Here is a 16,396-nt window from a genome sequence, read left to right on the forward strand (position 1 = left end):
GTGACCGTTATCCTTATAACCTTGACCGTCCTTCATGCACTATATTTCTTTTTCTTATTTCTTGCATTGAAAAAAGTTTCGAATGAGAGAAGCAGACACCATACCCGATAGGTGCCAAGCGGAACAGTATAGACGGATGACATCAGTATTACTTGCTTACGAGCCAGAAAATTGTACTTCAATTCCCGAAACTTCAGCCAATTTCGACTATTCGCTGCCTTCATCTTCTTTTTACAAATTCTCCTAGCCTTCTTTTCACTCTTCATCTTACGTTTCCTATTTTCCTGTAGTTTCCTTTGCACTGATTCCCATTTTTCTTTTTGTGACCTTATACGACGCTTGATATTCCGCCTCTCATCACTTACAGCTTCTTCCATTTCCCCATACTCAGCCAATATTGACTTGACGATCCCACGTAACTCTTGCTTGACAAAGTCTGCCCACACTGGCCTGATGCGATCGACGAAACTTTTATAATCATCAGAGCTCTCGACCATGTTGACGACCTCAGCTTCTTACTTCGTTTTAAACATGACTCCCTCGTGAAAAATAAACGGGAATGAAAAATAAACGGGAATGAACCGAAAAACGGGTTAGAACCAATAAACGGGTTAGAACCGTGACCTTCGAAAAAAGTTAAAAATGAAGGAACACTGTACTTGATTCACAGTGAAAGATCACGGAAATAATACTTTTGTATAGATTTTTATATTTTTCTCACAGAAAAATAATTCACGTTCGTCTCGCGAGATTCTCGCAATGTCCAGCATGAAATTACGCGGGAATGAAAAATTAATGAAACGGGCTGAAATATGCTGTAACTGAACTTTTGCTGAACTGAACTTTGCTGAGGCAGATACTCATTTGCTTTGGAATCATTTGCTATTTGATCACTTGCTATATTTGTCTCATTTGCTATCACATGCTCGTTTGCTATATTTGTCTCATTTGCTATTTTCTCATTTGCTATTTTTGTCTCATTTGCTATTTTGTCCCATTTTCAAAAACTCATTTGCTATGAGTTGGATCATTTGCTATGATGTGGATCATTTGCTATAAAAGAAGCTCATTTGCTATCAAGTTTTCAATTTTTCATGGCGGAGCTAATTTTTCTGGCGCTGAACCATTACCGTGACCCTACATTAACACGAGTCATCCATTGTTGTAGTACTGTAGCTACAGTAGTTGCTCGCGTAAGAACACGTTTCAAAAGGTTGTTTCTGCTCTTTTGTTGAAATTAAGAACATCACAGATACTTTTATATAGAAAATATTAAAAGGAAACCGAAAAAAGCGTAGATAATCAGTGAAATTATCAGAATTCAAGATCAGTGAGTTTAAAAATAAGAAAATTGTGACTGTTAATATCAGAAGATGTGTTAAAAACGTAAAGTGGACAACACAAAATCCATAATTTATTTCAGAAAATTATACGAATGTGAAAAAAAACGGTGAGAATCTTCTCTATTCTTCTATTGAAGGTAAAGTCCGCACAAGCCAAAAATGCTCATTTGCTATCAGTGGCCGTCGAAGACTGGGACCTAGTCCCCGAGCTTACGAAGTCCGAGAGAAGAACCGAAATTTCTTTAACATTTTTTTAAATCCTAAATTTGTTTCGTTTTATTTGTTATGACGATGTTTTTAAACAAGATTTATGGGATAATTTTTTCAAAAAAATTTTTTTCAGCTAAACCAGTTTTTATCGTGTAGTCAAAGATGGAAAGACGATTTCTGAAAGGTCCAGAGTTCGAATCTCTAATAAAAGAGCACAAGTAAGTGATCGAAACTCTAGATATAAAAAAAAGCAAACTTACAGATTCAAAGATGTAGAATCTATTGATGCCCTTGTTTTGTTGGGTCTGAAACACAATGGACACAGTTTAGTTCGAGTTCCGAAAAAATCGAATGAAAACAATCCATTTGACGGTTTTTGCTGGTCCAAGACTAAGTTCAAAAAAGACAAAACTGTGGAATACCGACACCAACCAACATATTCAAATATTGAAATGTTTGGACAGAAAAAGAAGAGTATCAATTGCACGGAATTTGATAACTGCGAACTTCACAAGCAGGTAACCAAACAGTGAAATACTTTATTGTGAGAATAACTTGATTCACTTAAGGTTGTTCATCACGAGGATTATATTTATATCTACTATTTCTCGAGGAATGACGCCAAAATTGTGTTGCCGCCTGACGAAAGAAAGAGACGATTGGACAGTGAGATTTATTTTCTCAAAATTTTTATATGTGAACAGTGTTACAGAGAACACAAAAGAAACACTCAGAACTTCGGTCCTTCCATATCGAAATATGGCTTCTGCTGTCAAAGTAGCGAGAGAAATGGGATTAAGTGTGACGAAGAAACAGGTACGAGGTACTCATTAAACACTCCCAGAAAAAGTATTCTAACAGGTTCGTAACATGGCTCGATCAGTGGAAACTACAGTAGTTGGCCGATCTGGACCACGATCAGCAACAACGTTGCAAATGGCAAAAAATTTGGAATCGAAATATCCTGGACGTGTGTGGATAAAAAGTGGTAAGTGCTGTCTCATGAATAAATTCATTATAAAAACATACTCAAATTCAGACGACAGTAACCTTCTTTCGGAGTTCACATTTTGCCAAACTTTCGAAGAGTCATGTAACATTTTTATGAGTGGTTGTCCCAAGAAGAAAACTTTCGACAAATGGATTCGATTTGTCGAAAGATTGAAAGATCTTGATGAAATGGAGAGGAAAAAAGAAGTAAAAAAGATTTTAATTGAGAAACCAAGTGGTCTTTTCATGCCATCACGCATATACGTGGATACCACGTTCAACCTTTCCGATATGTATGTAACCATTGTACTTGGTGAAACTGAGAATTTCAGGTATTTCAATACATCGTTTTGAGAATAACTAGATCTATTTTAGAACAAAGGTTTCGGGAAAACCCCGGGTTTTACCACTCGGTTATATGGTTCATAGTAGCAAATCGGTGGAGAATCACCAAAAATTCGCAGAGATTCTGAAGGAAGAGTTGATGAGACACAACGATCCGCTTCATCCCAAAAGTATCCCATGCGTCTTATTAGATGGAGAGATAGCTCTCAATGTCTATCCTGAGGTAACTAACAGCTTTGGAATGCATTCTAATTGAATTGTTTTCAGAAACTGGAAACTAACTCGGTTCGATGTGATGTCCATGTATTATCTCTGCTAAGATTTGATTATGGAGGTAGACGAGCTGCCGAGACAGCGAAACCATTTCTTTTCGGAAAAAAAGTAAATGGCAAATGGATGACAGGACTGTTTGGATGCTTCACTTCAGATGTGTTTCGAAAACGTCTTGGAAAAATCCAAGGAAAAGTTGATACTCGTATTTACGATTGGCTTGATAAGAACCAGGAGATGCTAATGGACACTGTATCTGCTTATGCCAAACTTCGTGGAGGTCACATTTTGCAATACTCAACAAATAATCAAAATGAAAACTTCAATGGTGCTGTGAAAGTGGTTCTTTCCAAGCGTCATTCAGCAGTTCAGTTGATTGAAAAATTGGATAATTTTTGTAGAGGTATTTATCTTCTTCCATATCAAACTAAAACCGAGTTTTCAGAGAAAATCCAAGAATGTTGGCTGAGCGCTGTTGATGGTTCAGAGTATGTGGTAATGAAAAAGTGTATGGATGGACTGACAACTGAAGAGAAATTCGCGCACTTTAAAAATATTGGACTGTATTCTTCACTGATTCTATCCTTTGATGCACCATTGAAACTGCTGGAAGGTTAGTATATTATCATTCAAAGTTACCTAGTTTATTGTAGGCATACAACTGGTTTGTTGGGTTACATAGTATGCTGTAATCATTGGTCTCATCTCATTTGCTATTTCAGCTCATTTGCTATCATCTCATTTGCTATCATCTCATTTGCTATTGCAGCTCATTTGCTATCATCTCATTTGCTATCATCTCAATTTCCATTTCATTTTTTGAAGAATTACTCATATAATTTCAGGACTGGATCTCACGTTGATGAAAAAAGAAGAACACAATCTTGCACATCTGGAAATTCTCAACGTTCGTAGTGATGCTTATCAGATTATGAATCACGACGCTGATTCAAGGGACAAAATGTCGCGATACGTTACTGTTGGTTACCTCAACGGAGTTCTCGAATGCTGGAGTTGTGGGGACACTTTACCTGAATCCATTTGCTCTCATGTGTAAGACTTAGAACGGAACTAAAAATTAGAAATGAATCTAATTTTCAGTCTGATATGCTTAAAAACGTTGAATAAAAAGGAGAAAGAACATCATTTTGGAATTATCAGAAACCCATCGACTGCTTCAAAAAATGCTCTTAGTAAACGAAGTGGATCGAAGAAATCTGATCGAATCGGAACCAAGGCGTCGGCTAGGAATTATATCAGAACTACAGACGACATTTCCACGTTGGTCAAACTATACCTTGAAACTAAAAAAAAAAAAGGGATGTTTTCAGATTGTCACTATTTTCAAGTCAAAATGATTCTGGTGGTACTACAATTATCTCTATTTCTGACAATTCGACTGGAACTGATGCCGGACCTAGTACTTCATTTTCTCCGATGCATACCTCCACCCCAGTTGCGTCTACTGATCGTCGTTCATCTTCTCGACAGAGGTGTTTGAGAAACAAGAAAACAATAAATTCTTCAATTTTTTTTAGAAAAGCTAGACGTCGCTACAGTCCGAATAATCTACAGAATAATTCAACGACGTCCAGGGATTCTTCCGGTTTTGACTCCTCCACAGTTTATTGATCACAGCCAGCTCTCCTTCTCGTTTATTTACCAGTTGTTTTTTGTTAAAAATTGCACTTATATCTCATTTTAATTTCTATTTCATAATTGTTGTTTTGTTGTTTTAATAAATACTCATTCTGTTGATTAAATCGACCTAACGTACTAACAAGAATAGACGCAGGTTGATGTAGGGTTACGGTAATGATTGAAAAAATAAGATACCTAAAAGAAGGTTTGAATGTATTGTAAACCATCTCAAACTTCAATTATACTACTGCTTTCCGAGTGTTGTCTCATTTGCTATTGTCTCACTTGCTATTTTCTCATTTGCTATAAAATTGAAATCCTAAAAAATTCGTACTTCAGATATTGCAGAGTTAGTCTGTGATGCACACTTCTAAGATCTTTTACTGAATTCTTGAACAAAAAAACTGTGAAAGAAAATGGAACATTAGATGAATAAAAATAGGGTTGATGAACATGTGGAAGCTTTCCACATGTTGAACTAGACACCGCTAAGGACTAGAATTTTCATCAAATTTTTTCTGATATTATTCTCCTAATTTCTTAGAAAATTCTGAAACTTTCAATCTAGTATCAATTATGAAGTACTGTTCACAAATTTCATGAAAATTCCGCTGAAATCGTGCTTTTGATGAGATTTTAGGATTTTTTAATAGTCATTTCATAGCTAATGATCCTTTTATAGCAAATGATCCACATCATAGCAAATGATCCAACTCATAGCAAATGAGTTTTTGAAAATGGGACAAAATAGCAAATGAGACAAAAATAGCAAATGAGAAAATAGCAAATGAGACAAATATAGCAAACGAGCATGTGATAGCAAATGAGACAAATATAGCAAGTGATCAAATAGCAAATGATTCCAAAGCAAATGAGTATTTGCCCTTTGCTGAACTATGCTGAACGAGAATATGCTGAACTTTATGCTGGACAAAACGAGACAGAACAAAACGAGACGATTGCGAGAATATGCTGGAATCAGCTGGAATCGTCTCGCGATACGACACTCTAGTTTCTACTCACCTCTCCTTAAATTCCATTTGTTCCAAGACAGGCATAAGCACGAGGTAAGGAAGACGGAGAAGAGGCAAACCCGTCGTCATGTTGGTAAAAGGAAAGGTAATACAAATGAGAGGAATCAATAAATAAGGCAACGACAATTGATGCCTCCGCAACTGGTGGTGCAGTAAGTATGTATGTCCCGGATACTCATACTTGTCAACGGGCCGACACGGGCCGGCTCGTAACTCGCGTCAAAATGAATATTATTAGCTGAAAAATATACCAAAATGTAGATCTCGACGAGTTCTATGCCCGTGACCTGCTACGGGCCGGATCACAGCACCCTGCACGGGGAACGCGCAAACAAAAAAACGAAAATTAGCCGTAGGGCACGTTCACATTGTCTACAGTAATACTCAACAGAAAGGGCAAAATTTTACTGAGTCGGGCACATAAAAGCGTGAATATCTCGATTTCCCCAAATTTGTTCTCAGAATGCATATCCATTTCGTGTAAAGGAAGACTTTTTGTATAATTTTGTGAATTTTCATACTTTAATATTGCGTATTCGTGGTGCCGACTCGAGTCTTATGCAAAATCAGAATTCCAGCGGCGCCGAAGAAACCGAGTTTTTCAGTATTATTTCTGCTGGATTTTCAATTTTCGAAGTCGAAAATTGGTTTCTGAACAGAAACAAACCATAAAATGAAGAAAAAATAGTGTAAAACCTCTGATTTTGCAAATTTTTCAATTTTTCGAAAATTCAAAAAATCTGATTTTTGCTAATAGCCGATTCTCAATAGGAATTGTATTTCGATTTTTATGACTTTCTGATGGGGAATAATGCTGAAAATGTCAGAAAATCGCAAAACTATCCTGATTTCTCTAATCACTAAGCGAGAGAGTATGCGAACGAGAGATACGCAGACAGTGGGAGAAATTTTGAAAGCTGTGCGCGTTTCGCGTTTTTTGCGAGCTTGTTCCTCGTGCAGGGTACTGTGCGGATGGCTATTCGTTAATATGCCTCGGGCCGGGAAAAAGTGCCAAAAAACGCGAAAAGGTCAAAAAAGCCATTCTAGCCCGGCTCGCGGCACATTAACGAATAGCCATCCGGCCCGTAGTAGGTCACGGACATAGAACTCGTCGAGATCTACATTTTGGTATATTTTTCAGCTCATAACATTGAGTTTGACGCGAGTTACAAGCCGGCCCGTTGACAAGTATGATAAAAAACATTCTTGTCATGATTCTAGTTCTGCGAATTAAAAATATTCCATTAAAAGAATGTACAAGTTTCCAAAATATTTAATCTACCGCTTCGCATTCCCTTCAAGATAACACTTATTTCTTTATTTTTCGTTGGGTGGAAAAGATGTTTACATATGTTTACATAAAGTTGAGATGACGATTAAACCTACCTGTTTCTGAATGGTAGATGTTCCGAACACAACTAATGAGAAGACTACTAGATCCAAACTTCTAGATGACTTGAGGGATAGCTGAAACCGAAAAATGTTTATATATTTTCAGAAGCTGTCTCGGCCAATCTCTATGAAACTCCAACCACCGTTGCTCCTCTATCACCTAAACCGTCCCATTCACAATTTTCCCCTAATATAACCGTAACTAAAACTAATCGATAAACATTATTACTGTCACTACTACAAATCTAATAATACAATTCATTGAACTTCTCATAAGATAAAAGGCGTATAACGTAAAATAAGGCAAGTACAAAGCACCTGGGGGAAGAAATTGGTAAGGACATGTACAAGAAAATGGGACAAAGGAAAACTTTTTGGTAACCGTAACCTGAAATAAAAACAAGACAAAGTGTGAATAAATTAGTCAAAACCACTCAAATCTTGTCATAACAAACACAAAAAGTGGCCAAATAATAGTTTTTATCAATAATGCAATGGGGTGTATCTCCGAACTTGTTGACGTGGCTCATCGCTCCGAAATCCAATTTCACTTCATCTTGAACCATATCATAGAATAGAGTGATCTCGTAGATGGCGACTCCTGGAGTCGTCTGGATTTTCAGTTGATAATGAGCGAATGCCGCCTTTGTTGAGCCGGAAAGATCAGGGACGAATCCATCGGCATCTTTGACGTTTTTATATGCGAGGAGCTCTTTGTCAGGGAGGAGTCTGGAAGAGAATTTTGATAATTTGAAATTTTTCAAAAATTCGTAATTTTCAGTTTTTTTGTCATAATTTCAGTCTGAAAATCATCAGAAAAACCAGGAAAAAGTTCTCAAGACTCGATTTTTCGTTCTGAAGAATCGGAAGTCGCGCACTGAAACAGTTCATACTGTCAAGCCCGTCCCGTAGTAAAAATTCGGAGAAATGCGCCTTAGGCGCGCCAGTCTCACTATCATCGCTAACGTCATAATACCCGAATGAAACCTCTCAAAATCGGAATTTTTTCTAAACCATCGAAATTCGCGCCCGATAAAACATTCAAACTGCCTCAATCCGATACGCCATTAAAACGCGTCTCAGGCGCGCCAGTCTTGAAAACTCACTTTTTCGCATCGATAATCCTTGCAAGCTTCAACGGTGCACACAGCTCCTTCTCCACCGCAACTTCTTTGTTAATCTCACGGACGACGGCATTGGCGATTCTGGAAAATGGAAATTAGACCTTTTTTCAAAAACCTAAAAAAAAACCTTTTCCAATTTTTGAAGATTTTTCAGAAAATTTTCTAATTCTAAATCATTTCAACAAAAATTTAACGCGCTAAAAACACGCCAGCTAATCTTATCGCCCAAGTTAACCAAAATTTCGGCTTTGAATGAAAAAAGGTCTCGAATTTTCAAGGTTTCATAAATTATAAAACGCGGCAAAGGTGCGCCAGATTCAAAATTTTTGTCGGAGGCACATAATACAGTCGAAGGTTAAAGCTATCAATCAGAAAACGCGTAAAAGGCGCGCCAACCTGTCTAAATTTGAAATATAGAAATTTTTTTTCTAATTTTGTACTCAAAAACATATTTCCAAAGTCTTTCCATGAAATACTTATAGACAGTTTTCTTGATTTTTTCGATTTTTCGGTGCAAAATTTTCGAAAATTCCGCACAGCCCTGCTCCCTTCAAAAAAGCACAGAGTTTCCTCCAATTCTGAGTCGAAAATTTCACTTTTTCGCAAAAAATCGAGAAAATTGAATTTTGGGCCAAAATTTTTGGCGATTTTTCAAAATTTCCATTATAAAACTGGCTATGGGCCATTTCCAACCTCCTCGTCAATTTCCGATCCTCCACCGAATCCATCGCATTTTTCCACGAAAGACACGTACACCAATGCGCCTCAATACCCGCTTGAGCACACGTTCTGTCACTCGGAATCGGTCGGAAAACTGATAGTGATCGTTTTGCCGAGGCATCTTGCATTTTTTCGAAATTTTCAGCAGAAGAAAGATTCAAAATATCCATCAAACTCGCATGAATATCAAATGGACTCGTCAATCTCTCCGCGTTTTCTCTCAAATTCTTCTCCATAATTTTTCCTTTTTCCGTCGCTCTCAATTGTTTCGGAATGGAAATCGAGAAGAACGGCATTCGTTCTTCGAGTTGTCCTTGATGAGTTTCTCGTAATTTTGCGAATCGATGACCGTGATCAGCCATCACAATGACCAGTGAGTCATCGAATAGTCCCTCGTCATTCATATGTTTCAGATGGGCGGATAGATCGATATCTTCCACGTCGACTAGATTGATGTCGTCGTGAGATAAAAGTGACTGATGCATCAGAAGGAATCTTGGCACGTCTTGGTACTTTTTCATGAATTGACGACCATTTTGGAGCCACATCTGGAATGGAATTCGGTTTTTATCATAGTTGTTAAGGCCCGGGCCGGCCCGGCTTCAAAAAATGACCCTTTTTTTCCAAATTTTTTTTCGAAATTTTTTCATTTTTTCATCGAAAATCTGACTATTTTAGACTATTTTTCAGAATTTCTTTTAATTCTGAATGATAGTCGAAAATTTGTCTTTATCGCAAAAAAATTCCAAAAAATTGACTTTCGCGCCAATTTGCCCGGGCCTTGACAACTATGGTTTTTATTAGCTTAGCAGTTCTGACAACTGCGCTCCACCGAAATCCACTTGAGAAATGTCTCTTTTTCTCTGAGTCTATCAAGTTTGCACGCAATTTTTGGTTTCGGTAGAGCGCGGTTGTAAGACGCGTGTAAATAATAGAAAGAGCGTTAATAGAAAGAAAAAGAAAAAAGCGCCAACGACACGCCAGCCTACCCGATGCAATGGAATACTTCCGATACAATTCCGATCATTCAACTTCTCGACCTCTTCGAATAGTGTCCGAGTGTAATGATCGGCCGGTTGATTACGGAATCCTTTGAGACGGTACGTGAAGGTACCTGGAAGCATAGGTAATTTTTAGTCTGGAAATTCAGAAATTTTTAGCTCGAAATTTTTTAAAAACGAATTTACAGACTTTTGAATCATGTGTGCCTGGAAGAATTGGGATTGATTTTGGCGACGAGAAAATTGGCGAAAAATAGCTTTTCGGGTTCGAAAAAACGGTTTTTCTAAATGAATTCTTAAATTAAAATTGAAATCTCACAGCGGAAGCAATAGAAAATGTCTAAAATTGACTGAATTTGGCTGGAAATCGGGTGTTTTATCAACATTTAGGTGGAAAATGTCTGGAATTTGACTGAAATCGAGAAATTATAGTTTGTAGTTTCTGAGCAGCGATAGAATAGCCGATTCTGGTCATTTTCAGCCAAAAATCGTAATTGAGATTACTGTGAATGTGTAGTTTGTAGTCTTCGAGCACCACTAGAATTAAAAATGTGATGAAACTAGAAATATTTGAGAAAAATCAAAAGTGACGAGTTTTAAACAAAATTAATTGATTTTTCGCATATTTTAAGTAGAATTTCTCATTTTTTCAGTGTTTCTGCATTGGAAATGATTCGATTTTCGATTCCGAATGGTCGGAATGAAATATAGAAATAATTTTTCCTGAATAAATTTCGCTGGGGAGAAATGGTAGTTTTCTAGGGTTTTTCAGAAAAAATAGCTGGAAATCACACTGTTTCCACAATTTTTAATCAAGAAATCGCACTAAAATGGGAATAAAATCAGAAAAAAGGGGTTTCCGGCTGAAAATGGTCAGAACGAACAGGGAAACTGGAATTGTTTTAGGGGTTTTGATATTAAAACCAAGTTTTTACTTTTTCTGGATTTTCCGGCTTTTTAAGTCGACGCGTTTTTCGACACATCTGAAAATCGCTATCATTCTTATATATAAAAGATATAAAAGACAAGTGGTGTTTGTCTGTCTGTCTGAGGCACTGTCCGCAGCGGTTTTGGAAAGAGAAGAGAAACTGAGCCAGCGGGCAAAACCGAACTGTCGTGCTTTGGACAACGACCGGCGCTTTAAACCACTCGGCCATGCGGGCACATTCGAAAGTCAATGACCACGTGAATGAAGAGAGACCAGCCTGCTCAACCGCCGAAGGCGGGGGAGACAGGCTGGTTTTTCATGTTTGAAAAGAATCATTCAGCGAAAATTCTGAGTATTATCTTACTTCTCAAAAAGAGAATACGGTGAGAAAAACTTCAAAAATTTTAATTTTTCAGCAGAGCATAAAAAAATCTTTCTTTGGAAGGACCACTTTTCTCGTTTTTTCAGTTTTTTTTCATTTTCGAGCCTAATTTTTCTCCCTTACCAATATTGAAAGCGTCTTCCGCATACATTGTCACATATCCCTGATCTGAATAGTTTTTCCAAATGAACGGATAAACGTCATCAACATAATTTGCCTTCGGATATCTCTTCCGTGTCAATGGTAATTCAGTTTCAGTTTGTGCAGTGAGAATGGGAATAAATGCTTGTGGAGTGCCGTCTCCAACAATATTATATCCATTTAATACTACACTTCCAAGAGTTTTCTCCAGAAATTTCACAGTTTCTGGAAGTTTCCGACGGAATGACATTTGGGACAGCGAGTCGAATCTGAAAATATGAAAAAATTGATTTCAAAAAGATTTTCAGCATTTTTTCGAAAATATAAGCTCGGCACGCTTCTTACAACCGCGCTCTATCGAAACCGAAGAAAATAGTGTGCGAATTTGAGAGACGCAGAGAGAAAGAGACATTTCTAAAGGGGATTTAGGTAGAGCGCAATTGTAAGAAGCGTGACGTGCTAATAGTGATTTTATCAGAAATTTTTCCAAATTCTTACCCCAAAAAGTAGACATTATACGCCTTCTTCTCTGGATCCGTCTCCTCTGCTCTCTTCATTTTGCGTGCTCTCTCGTGAATCTCCTCATTATCATTTACATCCCAAAGAAGAGATTTCCATTTTTGGAATCCTTGAATACATGAGACTGTGGCATAATCACTTCCATTCATTCGATCGCCGTCTGGAAATAAAAGGTTTGCAGAGGGAAATTTAGGAATTTAGGAGTTTTTCAGAGCATTTGTGCATTTTTTTTTAATCTTAAGTCGATTTACCTAATAAAAAATCTATTTTCCACCTTTTTCGGTAAAACTTGCTAACTTTTTTCTCGCTTTTAGCTTCTTCTTCAAAAAATTACCAATCAAGAAATTAATTAATCAATTAAAGATCTCATTTTTCCTGTTCATGGTCGGAAAAGTGTGAAGCACGTCATAAATTGAAGAATTTGGAAATTCCATTTGAAAAAGAGATGATTTTCAATGATTTCCAGAGCCGAGAGTGTTGATTTCCTCTTATTATTCGAAAATACCAACTTTTTTCCGATTTTCTGTTGCAAAATTTCGATTTTTCCACAGTTTCCGCTCAAAAAATGCCAAAAATCTCGGTTTTTTTTAATAAAAATCCCAACTGCGAAAAACACGAATTTTCAGTCCGAATTTCGAATAAAATACAGATTTTATCAGAGAAAATCGATTTTTAGAAGGTTGTCACATTGTAAAACAAGTGAAATCCTGTTTTTTAGCGTTTTTTACGATTTTTTAAATGCAAAAATCTTGGTGTTTCTACATTTTTTGCTCAAAAAACTCCGATTTTCACATACTCAGTAAATTCTGAATTTATTGAGTTAATTCCAGAAAAAACCTATAAAAACTTTGTTTTTGCTGGAAATCGTCAGATATTTATCGAATTTCCGATAAATGTAATTGATCTTGGGTGCTCCTATTATAGAGAGCAATTCCAGTTTGTTTTTATGGAATTTACACGGTTTCAACACTAGAAAACCAGATTTTGATCAGATTTTCAATTTTTTGATAATTTTTGCCTCGGGATTTACTAAATTTCTACAATTTTAAGTAAGAAATTTGGTCTCATCATACTTGGTAAGGCCCGGCTTCAAAAATTAACAAAAAATTTCAAAAAATCGAAAAAATTTAAATTTTCGAGGAGATTTTTCATTTTCTAGATGAAAAATCACTGTCTAACGCGTTCCGACGCCACTTTTCCCCATAATTTTTCCCTGATTTCCATCCCAAAACTCTTCTCACCATTAATCTCAACCGGCTCCTCATACTTGTTATTATTATCATCAATTCTACTGAAATACGTAATCTTGCACTTGGCTTTCGCCCTTTTCTCCGTGAATCGAATCACCCCTTCATCATTGATAAAAACCCAGTTATCCTCAATTGAACTCTTCTTTTTCTGACATTCCAATGGTTCGTGTTTCTTGAAAAAATGGATGACTTCCGATCCATTTATCTCTAATTTCGGAATATTGCATTTCTGATTTTTCAGCAAATCTTCAGGGACGGTTTCAGGCGAATTTTGGTTTTTATCTCTGTCTCGATCACTATGAACCGTCTTTACTTTCACCGGGTTCTGAAAATTAAAAAGTAGAAATTCATCATTTTCAGCTGGCGCGCCTTCGGCGCCTACCTCATCTGAATCCCCTTCTTCATATCTCTCCGCTCGACTCTGAAACGACGGATCCCCTACGTCATATCCGACTTTCAGTGTGCTCAATACGAAATACACGGAGACGCAGAGAGCAGTGATAATGAGTAATTGACGAATACGGAATAGACATGTCGCCATTTATGTGGAGAGATTGAATTACTGCAAAAAAAAGGAACATTTTCGAGGAAAAACGGGGGAAAAAACGGAAGAATTTCAAGAAGTCTGGCGTGCCTTTGGCGCGTTTTCAGTTAATTTTAATAAATTCTGTTCGGCAATTTCTCAATAAAGTTATAATGGCTATTGATGATCTTGCGGTCTGAAAATAACAGTTTTCAGAGAAAAAACGAATTTGAACAGAGTCAGGCGCGCCTCGGGCGCTTTTTGATGATTTTTTTCGAAAAATCTAGCAGACATTGCCAGAATTTTCTTCATTTATATGGAAAGATTGAATTACTGCAAAAATTGGAATATTTTCGAGGAAAATCGGGGAAAAACGGAAGATTTCAATAATTCTGGCGTGCATTTGGCGCGTTTTCAGTTTTTGTTGATTTTCAGCAAATTTTTTGATAAATTTCGAGGAAAATAGGCGAAAAACTGAGGAATTTCAAAAAGTCTGGCGTGCCTTCGGCGCTTTTTCAGTTTTTTAATGTAAAATTCCGGAAAATTCAGTCCAAACGGCAAATTTCGATGAATCGCGTCAAAGGCGCGCCAGACTGACAAAAATTTTGTCACAGAATTGGCAAAATAGTGTTTTTGATGTTTTCCGTTATGAAAACTTTCGAAAAAGTCTTCGAAAACCCTCAAAATCGCATTTTCAGAATAAAATTCCGGAAAATTCAGTCCAAACCGAAGTTTTTTGATAAAATGCATCGAAGGCGCGCCAGTCAGGCGGGAATTGAGGAAAAATTGTCGTTTCTGAGATTCCTACTCCTTGTAGCATCTAAAATGGCAATTTTAATTACAAAGTTCTGAAAAATTCAAGCTGAAACAGCGATTTTGGTGAAACGCGTCAAAGACGCGCCAGGGAAAACGAAAATTGGTGAAAAGTGGCGCGCCTTAGGCGCTTTTTGGGGATTTTTTTTTGAAAAATCTAGTAGATATAACTAGAATTTCCATCGAAAAATTGTCTCGTATAAGTGAAAACTAAAAAAAAGATAAACTGAGGAAGAAGAGAGAATGCCAAAGATGGTTATCGTGATGTGAAACGAAATGAATGGGAACGAGAACAGACAAATTGTCTCAAGGTCTCTTGTCTTCGGGAGTGAAAAATTTATCAAAAAATTGGAAAGAACAAAAGGGAGAGAAGGAAGGAAGCCCGGTCGAAAAGGTGTGTCATAAAACTGAAATAAAATATTTTTCGGTGTTTTTTTCAGAGGAAAAGGGGAACTTTTGTGTCGAAAACTACGAGATATTGATTCGGCAGATGGCTGGAACGGAGTGAGTTATCGGAAAGAACTGTACGTGAACTAACAGATAAAATAAATCTGGTTAATAAATGCAGTTTTTGAAGCAGAAAATTACAGTTTCGTACGAAAATTAGACACGATTACTTATTTGGAGATGGAAATAGCAAAACTTGTGACCACTAGTGGGATTCTCAGACAATTCTTATTCTCACCTACTTGAAACTGGAAAATTTCAGTCTGAAATTAATTTTCGGAAGATAATACTCTAAAACCCACAAAAATGCTGAAAACCAGAAGGAAACGAAAGTGGGAACAACCGTAGCATCAATGTGGTCAGAAACTGTTGAATAACTTGGGTCTGTGCCAAGTCACTGCGATCTATTAAATTTCTATGGTGAAGATAAAGATTCAATCGAGTAACCAGTGGGGATTTCAATAAAAAACGTATTATCAGTTACTTGAAGCTGGAAACTTTTACTCTATCATTAATTTTTAGAATAGAATACTCTGAAACCCGCGAAGTTATTGGACATCTGATGACAACGACTGCAAACTACTGTAACTTCAAACTGCAATTTAGGCGAGTTGGCTGTTGGAACTACTGATAGCGAAGAATCACTAGTGTGGGCTTGTTAATATTCCTATTCTCAGCTACTTGAAACGGGAAAAATCTTTACGAACGGTGTCGACAGAAGAGCGTTTCAGATGAACAAGTGATGAAAAACGTCTATTTTAGGGCATTCTGTAAGCTGAAAAATGTCAGAATATCTCCGGAGAGAAGGGGATCTAGCCAAGAAATGACTGAACTGTCCGAATTCAGAAATGATGCATCTTCGAGCAAGATCAATCTTGATCTCCAAAATGACTGAAAAGGAGATTCTCTTTGCTATAATCTACAATTGCTGAGCTCAATTTTACGGGAAAAGAGATAAATTTTCATGGAAAAAATAGGACAATAATCAGAACGAAAAATATCATACCAAAATTGAAATGACACTGAAACGGAAAATGTCAAATATCGCACTGAGCAGATGAAAATTTTCCTCTGAACTTGAAACAAAGCAACTGAACATTTTCTAATTTGAAACTTCAAAACTTCTGGTTTTTCCCCGAAAGCAGGTGAATTCTCTACTCAACAGGTGGATACCAACAGTTGTCGAGAAGCCTACATAGATTCGGCTCGGAATCAGGGCTGTGCGAAAAATTTCTCCGAAAATTTTTGATCGAAAAATTCAAAGAAAACGAATTTCAAGAGAAACTGTCTGAAAAACTGAGTTTTTCGGAGGTAAAAATCTTG

General features: G+C 36.9%; 2 protein-coding genes across 2 annotated transcripts; both read right to left on the bottom strand.

The window, feature by feature from the left end:
- Positions 1–32: 32 nt before the first annotated feature.
- GCK72_012753 (uncharacterized protein) lies at positions 33–374 on the bottom strand (the record flags this gene model as incomplete). The annotated part of the gene is made up of 1 exon (XM_053729373.1): positions 33–374. A coding segment is annotated over one exon (342 nt), but the record flags the coding sequence as incomplete, so codon positions are not given.
- Positions 375–7,659: 7,285 nt separating this feature from the next.
- On the bottom strand, positions 7,660–13,831 carry GCK72_012754 (uncharacterized protein; the record flags this gene model as incomplete). Its single annotated transcript, XM_053729374.1, has 8 exons — positions 7,660–7,954; positions 8,332–8,430; positions 9,043–9,617; positions 10,059–10,183; positions 11,504–11,790; positions 12,020–12,200; positions 13,282–13,615; positions 13,673–13,831. The coding sequence occupies 8 exons, from the start codon at positions 13,829–13,831 to the stop codon at positions 7,660–7,662; spliced, it is 2,055 nt and encodes a 684-aa protein (XP_053584146.1).
- Positions 13,832–16,396: the final 2,565 nt, after the last annotated feature.

Source organism: Caenorhabditis remanei, chromosome IV (genome assembly GCF_010183535.1).
Source record: "Caenorhabditis remanei strain PX506 chromosome IV, whole genome shotgun sequence".
In the NCBI taxonomy this organism is placed as follows: Eukaryota; Metazoa; Nematoda; class Chromadorea; order Rhabditida; family Rhabditidae; genus Caenorhabditis; species Caenorhabditis remanei.